General features: G+C 32.1%; 1 protein-coding gene across 1 annotated transcript; it reads left to right on the forward strand.

The window, feature by feature from the left end:
* The first annotated feature begins 13,237 nt into the window (after window positions 1-13,237).
* Window positions 13,238-16,796, forward strand: MOL1 (Leucine-rich repeat transmembrane protein kinase family protein). Its single transcript, XM_085744645.1, has 2 exons — window positions 13,238-15,871; window positions 16,336-16,796. Exons 1-2 carry the CDS (start codon window positions 13,309-13,311, stop codon window positions 16,650-16,652), a joined length of 2,880 nt encoding a protein of 959 aa, XP_085600771.1. The 5' UTR covers window positions 13,238-13,308; the 3' UTR covers window positions 16,653-16,796.
* Window positions 16,797-18,402: the final 1,606 nt, after the last annotated feature.

Consider the following 18,402-nt stretch of genomic DNA (forward strand, 5'->3'; position numbering starts at 1 on the left):
TAACAATATCACATTGATAATAAACAACATCTTAAGACATCATATTCACCAATCATAAACAACTTCATATAACATCATATTTAAACATCATCAATAATTCACTATGTATCTTTGTAAAAACATAATAAATTATCCACAACATATTTTCATGTCAAACCAAAGCTACTGGAAATATATCACAAATATCAACAACTTTCATGTTTACAACAAAGATCAATTCAAAACAGAAACATATGAACAAAACGCAAAAACATGAAACAGAGAATGTTGTCACCGTATAATTTTGCTAAGACGTCCCTGTAGTATTTTCATCATAACTCACAGACCAAACATCATTTTTCATGTCAAACCAAAGCCACTAGAAAGCTAACAAAATTATCTAAAACTTTCATGTTTACGCCTAAGACCAATTATGTACCGATCAATACCAGTTTTCATTTTAAATTCGGAAAAGTTGTGCTGAAAGTCCATTAAAATTCACTGTGACCTACGTGCAGTAATTTAACCATAACTCAAGTTCTATAAATCCTACTGACGTGAGACCAATGGCATTAGAAAGCTAACATCCATACCTACAACTTTCGTGTTTACACCTAAGACCAATTCCGCACCAATCAATATCAGTTTTAATATCAAAATTCGGGCTGAATGCAGATTTTCTCCAAGTTTCACCTAATCTCATGGTTCTAACTTCAAAACTACTTCCAATAATCATCCTATGGATTATCTAAGGTCTCTACACAATTTCTACATCAATTCAACAAGTTTTCATCATCTAATCATCAAAACTCTCTCAAAACCCTAATTCTCAAATTCTCACAAACTCTCCCCAACTTGTTAGATGTAATCTAATGATTTAACAACTTAATATTAATGCAAGATAGTCTCACCCTCACCTTAGATTAATTCCTGAATCAGCAGCAACGTTCTTCTTTCCTAAGGTATTCTCATCTTCTCTTGACTTTTCTCTTCTCTTCTCTTCTTTCTTGTTCTCCTCTTTTCCAAAAAGCGGTTTAAGGTAAACTCTTTCCAACCTAAGCTTCTCTATTTATAATACTAAAATATTCTTCCCAAATCTATTTAGGTCCAACAACTTATTCTTCTTTCTATTCTAACCCCCAATTCCACTCACACTAATAATCCTCATAATCTTATAAATAATATTTCTCTACTAAATATAGTCTTCCACAAAATATATAATAATACACCATATAACAAATAATAGCATATTTCATCAAAATATATGTATATAATATTTTAACACCAAATAACAAATATACCTCTTCATTGAATAATAAATATATTTGTACACTAGATAACATATATATGTTCACACAAAATAACAAATATATTTCTACACTAAATAACATATATATTTCCACACAAAATAACAAATATATTTCTACACCAAATAACATATATATTTCTACACCAAATAAAATATATATTTCTACACAAAATAACAAATATATCTCTTCATCAGATAACAAATATATTATGCTAGTAAATACCAACATATAACATAACAAAATACCACTCATCAAAATAAATCGACTAAATCATAAAAAGACATCTAATCTAAAAACTACCTTCAAATCTACTTACTCTAGTAATTCTCATATTCTTATAAATAATATAATAATGCCACTTAATAAAATACTAACACCTCACATATTTAAATAAATCACATAAATAGACTCTAACTTAATAAAATTTATTAAATAAAAAGGATAGCGTTACAACTCTCCCTAACTTAAAAGAATTTCGTCCTCGAAATTCAAGCACAATAGAAAATAAATTTAGTCATTACTTCTTCAAACAAAACACAAAAACTACATCAAGTTAGTCAGTTAAACATGATCACATAAAAACATAACTACTAACTAGAAAACATGACGACACGACTCAACGACTCATCTACTTGGCCGGACGGACCGACCTGCTCTGATACCAATTGTAACACCCCGTTTTCCCAACGTGAAAATTTCATAATAAATTATCAGAGTAATTCACATAAACGGAATGCTACATCTCTTTATCATAAAATCTTAAAAAAATAGATAATAATTTATCCTTCAAAAATTCATCAACATAATATTTAAAAAAACTTCGCAGCGGATTTAGTTTAACAATAGAAATAGTCTCGGCACGCATGCCTCATCATAAAAGTCTCATAAATCTTAGTTCAATAATAATTCTTAAACTTCAAAAGCAATACGTAAAGGAACAGAAAATAGTATCAAAATCCCCATCCCGTTACGTATCAGAGCACCTAAAGACACACTTGTGAGGAGTCCACTCACGACCACGCCTAATCTTGATTACCTGCAAGTTACCCATACGAAGAGCAACATTTTCAAGCAGAAGGAGTGAGATTTCTCAAACAATAATATTAAGCTCATAAATCATAAATTACATTTAACAATATAAACATCTTATAATTTAACAATTACAATCAAATACATAGACATCAGCATTTCATCTTAGCAATATATCATCATATAGAAGTCACAATCATCGTCACATATCATCTTACTAAAAGGCATCACAAAGTAATTCGTTAAAACATCACAACTTAACAACTTGACTTGACAATGCATCTAGACTCGACTATGCAACTCTTAACGTCTTAAACCATCTTGAATCATCATGAAAATGCAAATGCATGTGGTACCAATCTAGGGCATAAGCCCTCGTCGCTTATGAGCATAAATATACTCCTAGGGCATAAGCCCTCGTCGCTATTGAGCAAAAGCTCCTAGGGCATGAGCCCTCGTCTCTGGTTGAGCAAAAGCTCCATCGTCGTGGTTGAGCAAAAGCTCCAGGGCATGAGCCCTCATCTTTAAATGAGTATGCATGGACTCAACATCTTACGTCTTAGAAACTTCATGAACATCTATGACATCTTAACAACTTGACGACTTCATAACGACTCGACGACTTAACAACTTCATATCATCTTAACGTCTTAACATCTTAACATCTTAGCATCTTAAAACATCATATATAATTCATATTAATACTCATATAACAATATCACATTGATAATAAACAACATCTTAAGACATCATATTCACCAATCATAAACAACTTCATATAACATCATATTTAAACATCATCAATAATTCACTATGTATCTTTGTAAAAACATAATAAATTATCCACAACATATTTTCATGTCAAACCAAAGCTACTGGAAATATATCACAAATATCAACAACTTTCATGTTTACAACAAAGATCAATTCAAAACAGAAACATATGAACAAAACGCAAAAACATGAAACAGAGAATGTTGTCACCGTATAATTTTGCTAAGACGTCCCTGTAGTATTTTCATCATAACTCACAGACCAAACATCATTTTTCATGTCAAACCAAAGCCACTAGAAAGCTAACAAAATTATCTAAAACTTTCATGTTTACGCCTAAGACCAATTATGTACCGATCAATACCAGTTTTCATTTTAAATTCGGAAAAGTTGTGCTGAAAGTCCATTAAAATTCACTGTGACCTACGTGCAGTAATTTAACCATAACTCAAGTTCTATAAATCCTACTGACGTGAGACCAATGGCATTAGAAAGCTAACATCCATACCTACAACTTTCGTGTTTACACCTAAGACCAATTCCGCACCAATCAATATCAGTTTTAATATCAAAATTCGGGCTGAATGCAGATTTTCTCCAAGTTTCACCTAATCTCATGGTTCTAACTTCAAAACTACTTCCAATAATCATCCTATGGATTATCTAAGGTCTCTACACAATTTCTACATCAATTCAACAAGTTTTCATCATCTAATCATCAAAACTCTCTCAAAACCCTAATTCTCAAATTCTCACAAACTCTCCCCAACTTGTTAGATGTAATCTAATGATTTAACAACTTAATATTAATGCAAGATAGTCTCACCCTCACCTTAGATTAATTCCTGAATCAGCAGCAACGTTCTTCTTTCCTAAGGTATTCTCATCTTCTCTTGACTTTTCTCTTCTCTTCTCTTCTTTCTTGTTCTCCTCTTTTCCAAAAAGCGGTTTAAGGTAAACTCTTTCCAACCTAAGCTTCTCTATTTATAATACTAAAATATTCTTCCCAAATCTATTTAGGTCCAACAACTTATTCTTCTTTCTATTCTAACCCCCAATTCCACTCACACTAATAATCCTCATAATCTTATAAATAATATTTCTCTACTAAATATAGTCTTCCACAAAATATATAATAATACACCATATAACAAATAATAGCATATTTCATCAAAATATATGTATATAATATTTTAACACCAAATAACAAATATACCTCTTCATTGAATAATAAATATATTTGTACACTAGATAACATATATATGTTCACACAAAATAACAAATATATTTCTACACTAAATAACATATATATTTCCACACAAAATAACAAATATATTTCTACACCAAATAACATATATATTTCTACACCAAATAAAATATATATTTCTACACAAAATAACAAATATATCTCTTCATCAGATAACAAATATATTATGCTAGTAAATACCAACATATAACATAATAAAATACCACTCATCAAAATAAATCGACTAAATCATAAAAAGACATCTAATCTAAAAACTACCTTCAAATCTACTTACTCTAGTAATTCTCATATTCTTATAAATAATAGAATAATGCCACTTAATAAAATACTAACACCTCACATATTTAAATAAATCACATAAATAGACTCTAACTTAATAAAAATAATTAAATAAAAAGGATGGCGTTACAAATTGCGAGCCAGAATTTGAGCTCGCCACTGCGAGTAGAATCACTCGCCACTGCGAGTTAGGCTGTCAGTTGCCCAAAATTGTCTCGATGCGATCCTTCGCACGTATAGTCTTGAGCTGACCTTAGAAGTAAGAATGAGGGAGGTTTAGGATGTTTCCAGATGTTACAGAAGTCTGTTTATATGACTGAAATGATTAGTAATGTTGCATGAATAATGTTGTGATGTTTTATGATATTTATGTTGATGTAATCCATTCCTTAAATGATGTTGAGATATTCCAACACTGTTATATGTTGCAAATCTGTTGCTGTTCATTGCTGCTGACCTATAAAGTCTTGAAATTGCATGAGTCGGTCTATGTTGCAAGAGTTTAAGAAGTTGTCCATGATTATGAGTCGTATGAGTTGTTTATGTTGTTGTCTAAGTTGTTGGAAGTTGATGTTCATTGCATACTCATTAAAGTTGGGGGCTTTAGGCCCGGCAGCCTTTGTGCTCACACGTTGAGGTGCCTATTATGCTCATTTTGTTGTTGATTGGTACCACATGCATTTGCATATCAAGAAGTTTCATGATGTTTAAGTTGTCAAGTTGTTGTTGAGTTGATAGAGTTGCATGATCTAAGATGAGTTGTGTTGTCAAGTTGTTGTTGAGTTGATAGAGTTGCATGGTCAAAATGAGTTGTGTCGTCAAGTTGAGTGTTAAGTTGATTATGATTTGTGATGAAAATTAGTAATGATATTCGATGATTGTATTTGTTATGAAATGAAAAATATGCTAATTGTTAATTGTTGATATGTTATTAATGTTTAAGTTGTTAAATGCATTTTATTGGATTATATGCTTAATGTATTGATTATGAAATCTCACCCCTTCTGCGTATATGTTGCCTCGACCGTGGGTAATGTGCAGGTAATAAAGATTAGAGGCGTTCATGAGTGGACTCTCAGTTGGTGTCTAGGTGCTCTGATACGTAACGGGATGGGGGCTTGCTTTTACTTTTGTTCCTTACGTGTCTCTTTTATGAACTAATTTATGGGATTTTTCAATAAGGCCTGCGTGCCAAGACTTTTAAATGTTGAACTATTTTCCGCTGCAACAGTTTAAGATTTTTCATGATGTTGAATTTGAAGGATAATTATTACTATCTGTTTTGAGATGTTAAAGTAGTGTGTGGCATTCCGTTATGAATTAAATACTATGATTTTAAATGAAATTTTTATGTTGGGAAAACGGGGTGTTACACTTGTCACTTGTCAAACTAGCATAGCTGGTAGTTATAGGTTGCGGCATAGAAACAGTTGCATACATAGATTGATGAGAGGTGTTGTTGTCAAGACGAACCTGAACACTAGCATCAAGAGCTGCATTATGAACACAAGCACATGGCTCTCTAGGAATCTGATGAGCCACATATGTTGTTTATATGAGACTTTTAATCTCAATCATATACCTTCCAGAAAGAAAAAAAATCTCAACCATCTATTTTAATCTAACGGTTGATAATTGTGTTAGAAAATATTGTCCATCAACACTACACATCACGGTCATGATAAATAACTCTCGTACCACATAACAAGTATCAAATGCAATCTCGAATTCTAGGTCGACTAGCGCGGATGTCGTGCTTTCTTGACGTTTTGACGCTTAAAATATTCGTAATTAACGAATCCCGCGTGCAAAATCCCACAAACAATTCTGCAATCACAAACCACAAACCTATAACACGACACAAGATTAGAGAAGAGTCATAAAATAAGGGTGAGGTTGAGGTGTGTGAAGTCACATTGTTCTTAAGGATTTATCCACCTAAGATGAAAATCCTTCAGGAGTCAATTCAATATGCTCTTCTGAAAGATTCAAGGTGAATGAACTTCAAGAATATTGTTATTGTTAACCCAGAGAAAGAAAATAAAAAGTAAGTTTTTGTTTGTCAAAGTGAACAACCGCAAACTATATATATACATATAGATTTTATTATGGTAACAAACATCAATGAATAGTGTTTGGACACACCTTCCCAAACACCTATCCCCCCTGGGTATGGAGCCAGCGTCGATCGTATAACATGCTGAAATTAGGGTCACCACTCCTAATTCAGCGGAGGGTACGCGACGTTAGTAGTTACGCCGCGACGGCTGCTTCCAGTTTTGGCCCTAATCTTACTTGAAGTCACCGATGCGGAAGAGAAGGGGGTTTCCTCTGGGAAATTTCCTTCCCAAGTGGCTACTGCTTTCAACCTCCATTAGGGGTCCCGCCCCAACTCCACTCGCAAATAGATTTTTCCTTAAAATATTAATTTATTTTATTATCAATTTATTTTTTTGTTATTAGTAAAAATCTTCTTATGCGTGTGTCCAAGAGTTAGGATGTCTTTATTTCTTCAAATGAATGAAATGGAGACAATCCTAAATAGAGAAGATCTTAACTCGTGTGTCCAAACACTATTCACTTATACTTGTGACCATAGAAGAATCTCTTGTAGTTTGTCCAAGTAAGAATTACTCTATATAAGTTGATCTCCTCTAAGAAGATGACGATGAAGACGATTATGATCTATACTATATATAAAGAAAATAAGAGATTTTGGGTTGACTTTTTTGTTGTTTCAATTATACTCTTGAACAAATTTTTTTATAATAATTTTTTTGTCATTAAAAAATATAAAAATTTATAATATATTTGTTATATTGTTGGTGTCATTGAAAAAGATAAAAATGCTTTGTTGGGTTTGTTAGAGTTTACAATTCACAAAAATTTAATCTCCATATTTTTAATCGAAATCATAATATCATAAAAATTGTCATTCATAATTTACATTCATTAGCGTAATAAAAGGAACAAAAAGATGGATACGGTGACTCGTGAGTGTCTGTCTTTTTGTTAATAATAATAATAATTGAATATTTTAGTAAAAAATGGCGGTGCAAATTTAAGTAAACAAAACGGTTATAAAAATCTATTTAGAATATACTCCCTCCGGTCCTTATTATAAGAAAAGTTGACTTTTTAGGTTCATAGAATAATTAATGTATCTTATTGTAAATATAGACTAGATACATCACTTATACAATGAACCAAAAAAATTAATTGTTTCTTATAATAAGGACCAAAGGGAGTATAAGGAAAAAAAACAAAAAACATCAAAACCAATGCCAGCATTAATTGTTGTAACTTTTTTAATTTTTTTACAAATATAACCTTATAAAATGTTGTGAAACATTAAATACATCCACTAATATTAAAAAGACAGACATTAAATGAGGGATAAAAAAGTCTTTTAAGCAATAACTATCCTTAAAAGTTGTGACATTTTCTTATAAATAGGACCAAAACTTTTTTTTGAAAATTTTCTTATATTAAGGACCGGAGGGAGTAGAATTACTGAATTGTTTGATTACCTTTGTTCCAACTGTAGTCATTTTTCACAAGACCATGGGCAGATCCAGACATTTAGTATACGTGGAGTTAAAATTTTGAAGAAACAATAATGCAAATTATATTAAAAATAAGAAGAGTTTTTTCTATCATGTGCAAATTTGCACATGTTAAAAAATTTAAAATGGTAAGTTTTGTCTTGTAACTTGTGTATTTTATATTAAATATATAACTTTTTAATAAATAATTGGTGTTTTTCAATGAAAAGTTACTTCATTTGCGCATACGGTGCATCCATATCACTCACATCAATATCATGCTTATTGCAAATTTAATGACTTTAGATATAAGTTCTCCTCATCCCTCATTCCTCATTTCTTATAATTATTTTTTGGTATCATTAACAAGTTACAAAGCATTCAAAAAATCTTATTTTTAACATGTGTTTTATTTATTAAAAAAAATCATGTGGAACTTTTAATCTACAAATGCATCCGCCCCTGCACTAGGGCCTTTGTAATATGCACGCGCAGGCGTGCTTGTTTGTGTTTTTGACCTATACAAGAGTAATGTTAGTGTTTTACAAATCACGTGCTAACTCGTAAATTCGGATGAGATATCTCTTAATACGTCACCATTCTTCATAGATTCATTGAATAACTAATGTACTTGATTTATATAAAAGGAAATGCTAAATAGTGCCCTTGGGGCATTGATTAAGATGATAAAAATAGAAACATTGCATTGGAAAATGGTGAAAAGTGAAGAATTTAACTTTTTAAAAGTTAAAACATTGTTGAATTCAATGTAAATATACTATTTTTGGTTTCCTTAACCATTGCCCTGAGAGCACTGATTAGCAAGACCCTTATATAAATCAAGTACATTAGTTATTCAATGAATATAAAAAGTTCTTTTTTCTTATAAAATCCTATATTGTGGGGAGTAGTATTCTTAATTCTTATTTTAGGAATAATGATGTGCTTTTTTGAGCAATATGTTTTTTCATTTTCTATTCTTAGGAAATTACATAATTTTTTTTTTATAAAATCTACAATCTTACTGAATTTTATTTTAATAGAGTAGCTTACTTTCCTTTTTTTTTTTGTTATTGTTGTGAAAAGTACTGATTTTCCTTTATTCTAACTTCTAAGCAAAAACATTGATTGAAACTTTTATCCAGAAAAGGAGCATGCTTGCACATTATTTAGACACATTATACTACTAGTTTAATTTGCGTTCAAAGTAAACTTTTCACTATTCATTTTTCTTTTATATCTACTGAATGTCCCATTATCTGAGTTTAGGGCCAAATGGCCCTCCTAAATGTCACATAATTCAAATTAAACCATTATTATTTGAAGCTTAGCAGTGGCTTCCTAAGTAAGATTACCCCACTTATCAAGAAAAAGAAGCAATCAATCTCGCAATTATCTGGTTAATAATTCTGTTGATTATGCTTTATATCATATCTTTGGGTCATGTTAACTTGTACCCTTAGGACACAAGTTAAGGAATTTAAAATAGAATTAAGTTAATAAATTTTATGCTGAAAATATAACTTTTGAAACTTTCAAGACATTGAATGTACAATTTCCAATAAAAAACTTCTACTTTTGGTTCCTTAACTTATGCCCCAAGGACACAAGTTAACATTTCCCCGTATCTTTTGGCCTTCGTGGTGGGAATCTAGTCCAACGTAATACAGTACTCCTGCCTTACTTCTTTCTTAAAAGATGTGTTATTGTGCTTATCTAGGCCACACGGTCACTTAGCAATTATTGATGTCTTTTGAAAACCAGTAGCAGTACTCCCTCCGTCTCTAAATAATAGTCGTTTAAGGTTTATGCACGATTATTAAGGAAATGATTGATTGTGTTGATTTTGATGGTAAAATTTGTTTCATTTACTAAAACACCCATATTAATTATAGTTAGTGGAGTAGTTAAGTTGGATTAAATTCAATAAATAAGGGTATAATAATGGAAAAAAATAATAAATGCTGCATTGGTATTCTAAAGTGACAATTATTTTGAGAAAAAGAAAAAATGGTAAAGAGACAATTATTGTGAGACGGAGGGAGTACTATTCTTTTCGAGAAATGGTATTTGAATGACCACTTTATGATAGTACTATAACTTTTGGAACAACCCTCTCTCTCATATTCATACGTGTTTTTATTCTCTCTTTTCTTCTTTCTCTCTCTATTGTTTTTATCCAATAAGAAGAGAGGAAAAGTGATTGTCACAAAAGTTATTCAGAATTGGTTGTACAAATATCATTCCTCTCTCTATTGTCTCTCTCTCTCTCTGTTGTTAAGGAAGTTGTTCATAATTAAAATATAAAAATAATTGATAACTTCCTTATTCAGAATTGGTGTCCCATCAATGAATTTTTCATTGGCACAAAAAAAGGAGTATCCAATATAGGAGCACAATATTTCCTGTTTGGATTGATAGTTTAAGAAGGAAATATATACACATGTTTTTATGAAGTAAGCGTTTATCATGTTAATATGTTAATTTTTTTAAAAATATTTCAGAATGCCGTAATATAAAAATGAAAAGTAAACTCTCATTGTTCCTTTCCCTCCTAACCCCTCCATCCAAATCCAAATACACCCTAAGCCACATGGGCACGTGGGAGTAGATGATGAAGGGTCATGTACGTCTATCGTATGGTTCCAAATACTTGATAGGACACGAATACCTTGTCTTTTTCTTTCAACGGTTTCAAAATTAATTCAATTATAAATCAGTCATCTAGATCATAAAATATTTTTGAGTTTATGACTTATAATTTATAAGCCCGTGTGATTAAAAAGACATTTGGTAATTGCTATTTTTACATGAGCTTATATCTTATTTTTATGAACTTATAGCGGTTTATGATAAGCTAATTCAAGTAGATTATAGCTTATCACTTTTTATCTCAATTTTACCCCTATAATCTTAACTGAAAAAAGTAATGCACACTTTTTCATGTCCTTTCATATTTATAAGATACTTCAACCGTCAATTTTATCAAACATTATAAATTCAATCAACTAACTTATCTTCTATCATTTATAAACTAACTTATAAATCATTTGTTATAAGTTAGCTTAACGAACTATCCGTTATCTTTTACCAAACAAAACCTTAATCCTAGTCTTAGATGCCATCAACAATAAAGAGTGGCTTAAGAAAGTTCTCCAGAAAATGGAATCAAAGGCACGGCCTCACAAATTTTTTATTTTTTATTTATAACAAAAGGGCCTAAGCCCAACAAAAAAAAAGAAATTACCACCTAACAATACGTGAAGTATAAACACCAGTTAAATCAGCTAAAAACAACATACTAATCTGAGCAAGACGATGCTCATGTAACATCAAAGTGAAACCTATGTAACAAGCTATATTTGCAAGTGTGTGAGCATAAGCATTAACTTTTCTGCACGAATAAATCCGGACCTCCCAATTCATATCCAACAACCGTCGAATATGTTGCAATAAATTTTCGAGGAAGAGAGAGTAGTGGCCACTACCCAAGAATCAATATGAAGCTCTACTCTATTAAAACCACGAGCTCTAGCCAACTTCAAACCTTTAAACACACCTCAAAGCTCAGCTACATACGAATCGCAACCCCCTAATCCTTTTGGAAACCACATATTCACTCCCCATTTTCATTCCACAACACTCCTCCACAACCAGCTATATATCCCCCTTTAGACGTGTCAACGGTATTAAGACGGATCCATCCCATAGCCCCTCACATAAACTTGAATATCACAATAGCCTTGCCAAATGGAAACACACAATTATGACATTTTATTATAAAAAGAAAATCACCGCATTTAAGGATGAATAATTATTTTGAAAGGAGACAATCGTAAAAACGAAAACAATTTGAATAGAGCCACGGTAAGCGACAAACTAAAACTAGTAAAACAATAGCAGATTTTGTTAGAGTTTTGACCAAAAAAAAAAAAACACAAGAACAAACATATTTGAAGGCAAAATTAAATAAAATCTCAAGATGTAGACAAATTCTGTAGATGGCAAATTTCTATTTTGTCACACAAAGATTTAACCACATTAGTTGATTTACGTCCAATACAATGATGATAATGAGAATATGGACAAATTTGATCCATGACCCACATGGCACAAAATAAAGATAAAAAGCAGTTTTAATTAACCATGACGTTTTTTCTACTTAAAGGATGGATTGGATACTCCCCCAAAAAAAGTTTGATAAAGATTATTTCTGATTTGAAGGCTTTATTCCTTCTTAATGGCAAACACCATTCAAATAAATAAACTCATCAGGGTCCCCTCTTGCTCCCAAAAGTAAACTATATAGTGTTCTTAGACCAACTAATCAATCACAAATAGTCATTCTCTCTTTTTTATACCAAAAACTTTAGTTTGATCAATTTTTTAAAACTAGATTGATTTCTTGATCTCGATTGTGTCACAATACAATCTAATTGAACATGTATTATTGAACCAATCTAATTAAACATGTATTGAACCGGGTTAAACTAGTTGAACTGCAATTTGGCTAAACTGGATTTTACTTTTGAATCTTTTTAGTTTTGTCATCTAATTCAACGGTAACTGAACCAAGTGAATCATAACTCAAATGTCTCTTCATTCAATTTTTTGTTTTAAGCGCAGATCCATATCTCAAAATAGTTACGAAGTTGCGTAGTAGAACATCTACAATAGAACAATAAGGGAAGGACCCAGTATAGATGCCGTTACGGATTATTTATTAAAGTCTTTACAACTGTAGTTGAATTTAGACACACGTTATGTTATACTCCATCCGGTCACTATTATAAGCAAAAGTTGATTTTTAGGTTCATTCAATAAATAATGTATGTGATCTATATATAGACTGCATACATCACTTATTGAATGAATCTAAAAAGTGAACTTTTGCTTATAACAGTGACCGGAGGGAGTATATGAATTTCATTCTTGTTGGCAGAATAGTCATTATCTTGTTTCACATGCACAGTACTATTTCCTTTTCTCTATTCCCCATGCAATCCTCATACCACAAAACAAAATAAATATACATAAACATATATTATACTGACACACACCATTACCTTTGCATAGGGTAGTTACACTTACAATTGTCCCTCTTCCTTCTTCTCTCCAAGTTCCAATGGAGATTTTCAAATTCTTCTACTTCATTAATCTCCTTACTACTTTCATCTTATCATCATCATCTTTAGCAATTGATCCTTATTCACAAACACTCCTCAGTCTAAAATCTGAGTTCATAGATGATAACAATAGCTTGCATGACTGGGTTGTGTCCTCTGGAGCGAACTTGACTGAAAGTGGAAGGTCCTATGCATGTTCTTGGTCTGGCATCAAGTGTGACAATGACTCAATTGTAACTTCCATAGACCTTTCCATGAAGAAACTAGGTGGTGTACTATCAGGTAACCAATTCAGTGTCTTCACAAAGGTTATTGATTTCAACATAAGCTATAATTTCTTCTCAGGGAAACTTCCACCAGAAATTTTCAACTTCACAAGCTTGAAAAGCTTAGATATAAGCAGAAACAATTTTTCAGGTCAATTCCCAAAAGGAATTCCTAAACTAAAAAATTTGGTTGTACTTGATGCCTTTAGCAACAGCTTTTCGGGTCAATTACCTGCTGAATTTTCAGAATTGGAAAATCTTAAGATTCTCAACCTAGCTGGAAGTTACTTTAGAGGAACCATTCCTTCAGAATATGGTTCTTTCAAAAGCCTAGAGTTTCTTCATCTAGCTGGGAATTCTCTATCCGGAAGTATACCACCAGAACTTGGTAACCTTGTAACAGTGACTCACATGGAAATTGGCTACAATTTTTATCAGGGTTTCATTCCACCTCAACTAGGTAACATGAGCCAGCTTCAGTATCTTGACATAGCAGGTGCCAATCTATCTGGTTCTATTCCAAAGGAACTTTCCAATCTCACAAATTTGCAATCAATTTTTCTATTCAGAAACCAGCTCACAGGATCAATACCAAGTGAGTTCAGAAAAATTAAACCTCTCACAGATTTAGATCTCTCTGATAATTTCCTTTCAGGGTCAATTCCTGAAAGCTTTTCAGAGCTGAAGAATCTAAGACTTCTTAGTCTCATGTACAATGACATGAGTGGAACTGTTCCAGAAGGCATTGCAGAACTACCATCCTTGGAAACTCTTCTCATTTGGAACAATCGCTTCTCCGGACCACTCCCAAGGAGTTTAGGCAAAAACTCGAAACTCAAATGGGTGGATGTCTCCACAAACAACTTCAATGGCAGCATACCGCCAGATATTTGTCTCAGTGGAGTACTATTTAAGCTTATCCTGTTTTCAAACAAATTCACAGGTAGTCTTTTTTCGATCTCGAATTGTTCTTCCCTTGTCCGTCTTCGCTTAGAAGATAATTCATTCTCAGGAGAGATTCCTTTAAAATTCAACCATCTTCCTGATATCACATATGTTGATTTGTCATGGAACAATTTTGTTGGTGGTATTCCCTTAGATATTTCTCAAGCTACTCAATTGGAGTATTTCAATGTCTCTTGTAATATGCAATTAGGAGGAAACATCCCTTCACAAATTTGGTCTTTGCCACAACTTCAAAATTTCTCGGCATCTTCTTGTGGACTTTTAGGCAATCTTCCTTCATTTGAGTCCTGCAAATCAATTTCAACAGTTGATCTTGGTAGAAACAACTTGTCTGGAACAATCCCAAAAAGTGTTTCGAAATGTCAAGCTCTTGTGACAATCGAATTATCTGACAATAATTTGACAGGTCAAATACCTGAGGAGCTTGCAAGCATCCCTATTCTTGAAATTGTAGATTTATCTAACAATAAGTTCAATGGCTTCATCCCTGAAAAGTTTGGTAGTTCATCAAGTTTACAACTTCTCAACGTGTCTTTCAACAATATCTCGGGCTCAATACCAAAAGGAAAGTCATTCAAATTAATGGATAGCAGTGCATTTGTTGGAAATTCAGAGCTATGTGGAGCACCATTAAGATCGTGTTTTAAGTCAGTAGGAATATTAGGCAGCAAAAACACTTGGAAGGTTACACATATTGTTTTACTCTCTGTAGGGTTGCTAATAATCCTTCTGGTATTGGGTTTTGGAATACTTCATCTCAGAAAGGGATTTAAGAGTCAATGGAAAATAGTGTCATTTGTTGGACTTCCACAATTCACACCAAAAGATGTCTTGACAAGCTTCAATGTTGTTGCTACTGAACATACACAAGTTCCATCACCATCATCTGCAGTTACAAAAGCAGTTCTTCCTACAGGTATAACAGTTTTAGTCAAGAAGATTGAATGGGAAACAGGGAGCATTAAGTTGGTGTCCGAATTTATAACGAGGCTAGGAAATGCAAGGCACAAGAATTTAATCAGATTGTTGGGTTTTTGCCACAATCAGAAACTAGTTTACCTTTTGCATGATTACCTGCCAAATGGAAATTTGGCTGAGAAAATTGGAATGAAATGGGATTGGTCAGCTAAATTCAGAACGGTAGTTGGAATTGCAAGGGGACTTTGCTTCCTTCACCATGAATGTTACCCAGCTATACCACATGGAGACTTGAAGTCCACAAACATTGTATTTGATGAAAATATGGAACCCCATTTGGCTGAATTTGGATTCAAACATGTCATACAGTTGATTAAAGGCTCATCTCCAACTACAACGAAGCAGGAAACAGGTAAGACAAAAATTTGTGCAGTGTGCATAAGAATTAAGAGATATTTCATCAAGTATTTTGTTCACATTCTTAACTATATGAAAATGAGTAAGATTATGAAGTGCATAAAAGGTACATGGCTTTATGCAAACCACTAATTAACCCTAGAGGTGCATATTCTCATGCCTTAGGGTGCTCTGAAAAACAGTTTATTTTATGTGTTTATTAAATAAGTACTTATGATATAAGCACATAGGTATAAGCTACTTCTACAATCACGAGGTAATGTAGTCACATTGTTTTTGATGTAAGCTATTTTAATAACCGACTGTGAACAGCTGTAAGTTATTTTTTGTACGTCTCTCAAATGTGTATGCAACCACATAAGTCTTATGAAAGACTCAAATATCCTGTTCCAAAACCCACCCATGATCCTTACAAATAACACTATATCAACACTGATTTTAGATTTCTTTTTAATGCAGAATACCATGAAGCAATTAAAGAGGAACTCGGGAATGATGTCTACAATTTTGGGAAGATGATTCTAGAAATTTTAACTGGCAAAAGGTTGACAAGTGCAGCAGCTAGCATTGACACCAAATCCCGGGAGCTTCTACTAAGAGAAGTTTGCAATGGTAATGAAGCGGCTTCTGCTAGTACAGTCCAAGAGATTAAACTGGTTCTTGAAGTTTCTACGATTTGCACTAAAAGCAGATTGTCCGATCGCCCATCCATGGAAGATGCTCTGAAGCTTTTATCAGGGTTAAAGCGTTCAGAAGATGACAAAACTTCTAAATAAGGGAAATAAAAGAAATTCCCATTTGCATCAAAGTGTTGAAAGCCATTAGAAACCTATAATTTGCCTGGCTAACAAGTTTGCATATGTGTAATTACATGAGTTTGTAGCTTGTATAATACATATTTACATTGTTTCAGTGTGCCATATAACTATGTCTCAGTCTCCCTCCCTCAATCCACTTAGTAAAATACTTAAAATGGTATTAATTTAATCACATAATATATATGAGTCACTCACTGCTCCTACAAACAAATACAATAGTGGAGACTAATCATGCCCCTGCTCCTTCTAGACAGAAAAAGGCCAAATTAGCCTAAAAACTATATCTTACCATCTTTAGAATGTCTTACTATACAGAGGACTTGGGTTAAGGAGAAAGTCATCCAGTTCATATGAAACATGACATGATCAGATATACGAACAACAAGATTGTAACCTGCGTGGTGCGCTTGAACAAATAGACTGTAATCCGCGTGGTGCGCCAGTGTTGAATTATTTTGCAATGTTAGATTTGTAACTAATAAGATTTGTAACTAATAATTAACATTGTATGGAATGCCATGAATGATAAGATTATTAATAAGAATTTCACTAAGGACAGAAAATAAACACCTTGTTTGTACTTCTTTTTTGTTCACAATCATCTTCACATGCCCCTTTATAGATGCTAACCTGCACATTGCGTAGAAAAATTAAATATATTAGCATGAGATGAATTCGTGCATAAAATATTTGTATATCAAATAAAATTATTTAAAAATAAATATTGATATTATCATGAGATGAATTCGTGCATAAAATTTAAAAATACTATAATTTGTTGTACGTTAGAGTGAAGATATGGAATAGTTTGATAAATGTTTTTCAACCATTATAAGAAATCTGTTGTAGAACTGCACAATAGAATATACATGTAGTTTTCGCCTTAATATAGTCAATATGAGCTATCCAATAACATGTCCTTAAGATTATACAATCTTTAAATTATAGATAAAAAATGATACTATAGAGATTAAATTGAGAGTTTATTTATATTATATGTTATCTCAACGATTGAAGAAGAGATTTCAGATATTATATTAGAGGTAAAAAGGTTTAGTATACATCTATTATAATGGAATGTTGGGTTAAGAAATTGTGACAGCATGGAAATAATTAAAATGGGCAATTGATATTATTTTGTTGAGTAAATTGTGATAAAGTGAAAAATGAATAATAAGATTCTGTAAAGAACCAGAAAATGAATACTGATATTTAAAATAAAGAACATTTTTTTTTTTTTTTAAGAAAAAGTATTTACACCACAAAAGTGTTATCTCCATCTGTCACATGACCTCACAATATATGATAACTCTTTAACATAGAGTTGCTAATCTTGACCAACTGTTTTATCGAACCGAGATTGTAAAGAAAGTGAATATGAAAGCAAGTTATTCCATTTGCCACTTTTTAATAATCACACACACACACGCACACACACATAAATGTGTGTGTGTGTGTCTATATATATATATATATATATATATATATATATATATATTAAAAATGGATTAAACACCAAACACAAGATGTATAGGATTACAACTGAAGTGAAAAACTATCACATCATAGTGTGCATTCAAATCATTGTCAATATCAAACTATAAGAAAAGGCATAGTAATAAGCTCCTTCGACAGGAAATGCAATATCAAAATTAAAGAAATGAACCCTTAATTTGATACCAGGCCAAATAAGATATAGATATATAGA

This window comes from Medicago sativa, chromosome 2, assembly GCF_051527215.1.
Source record: "Medicago sativa cultivar Bolivia chromosome 2, Bolivia_mono, whole genome shotgun sequence".
NCBI classification, from domain to species: Eukaryota; Viridiplantae; Streptophyta; class Magnoliopsida; order Fabales; family Fabaceae; genus Medicago; species Medicago sativa.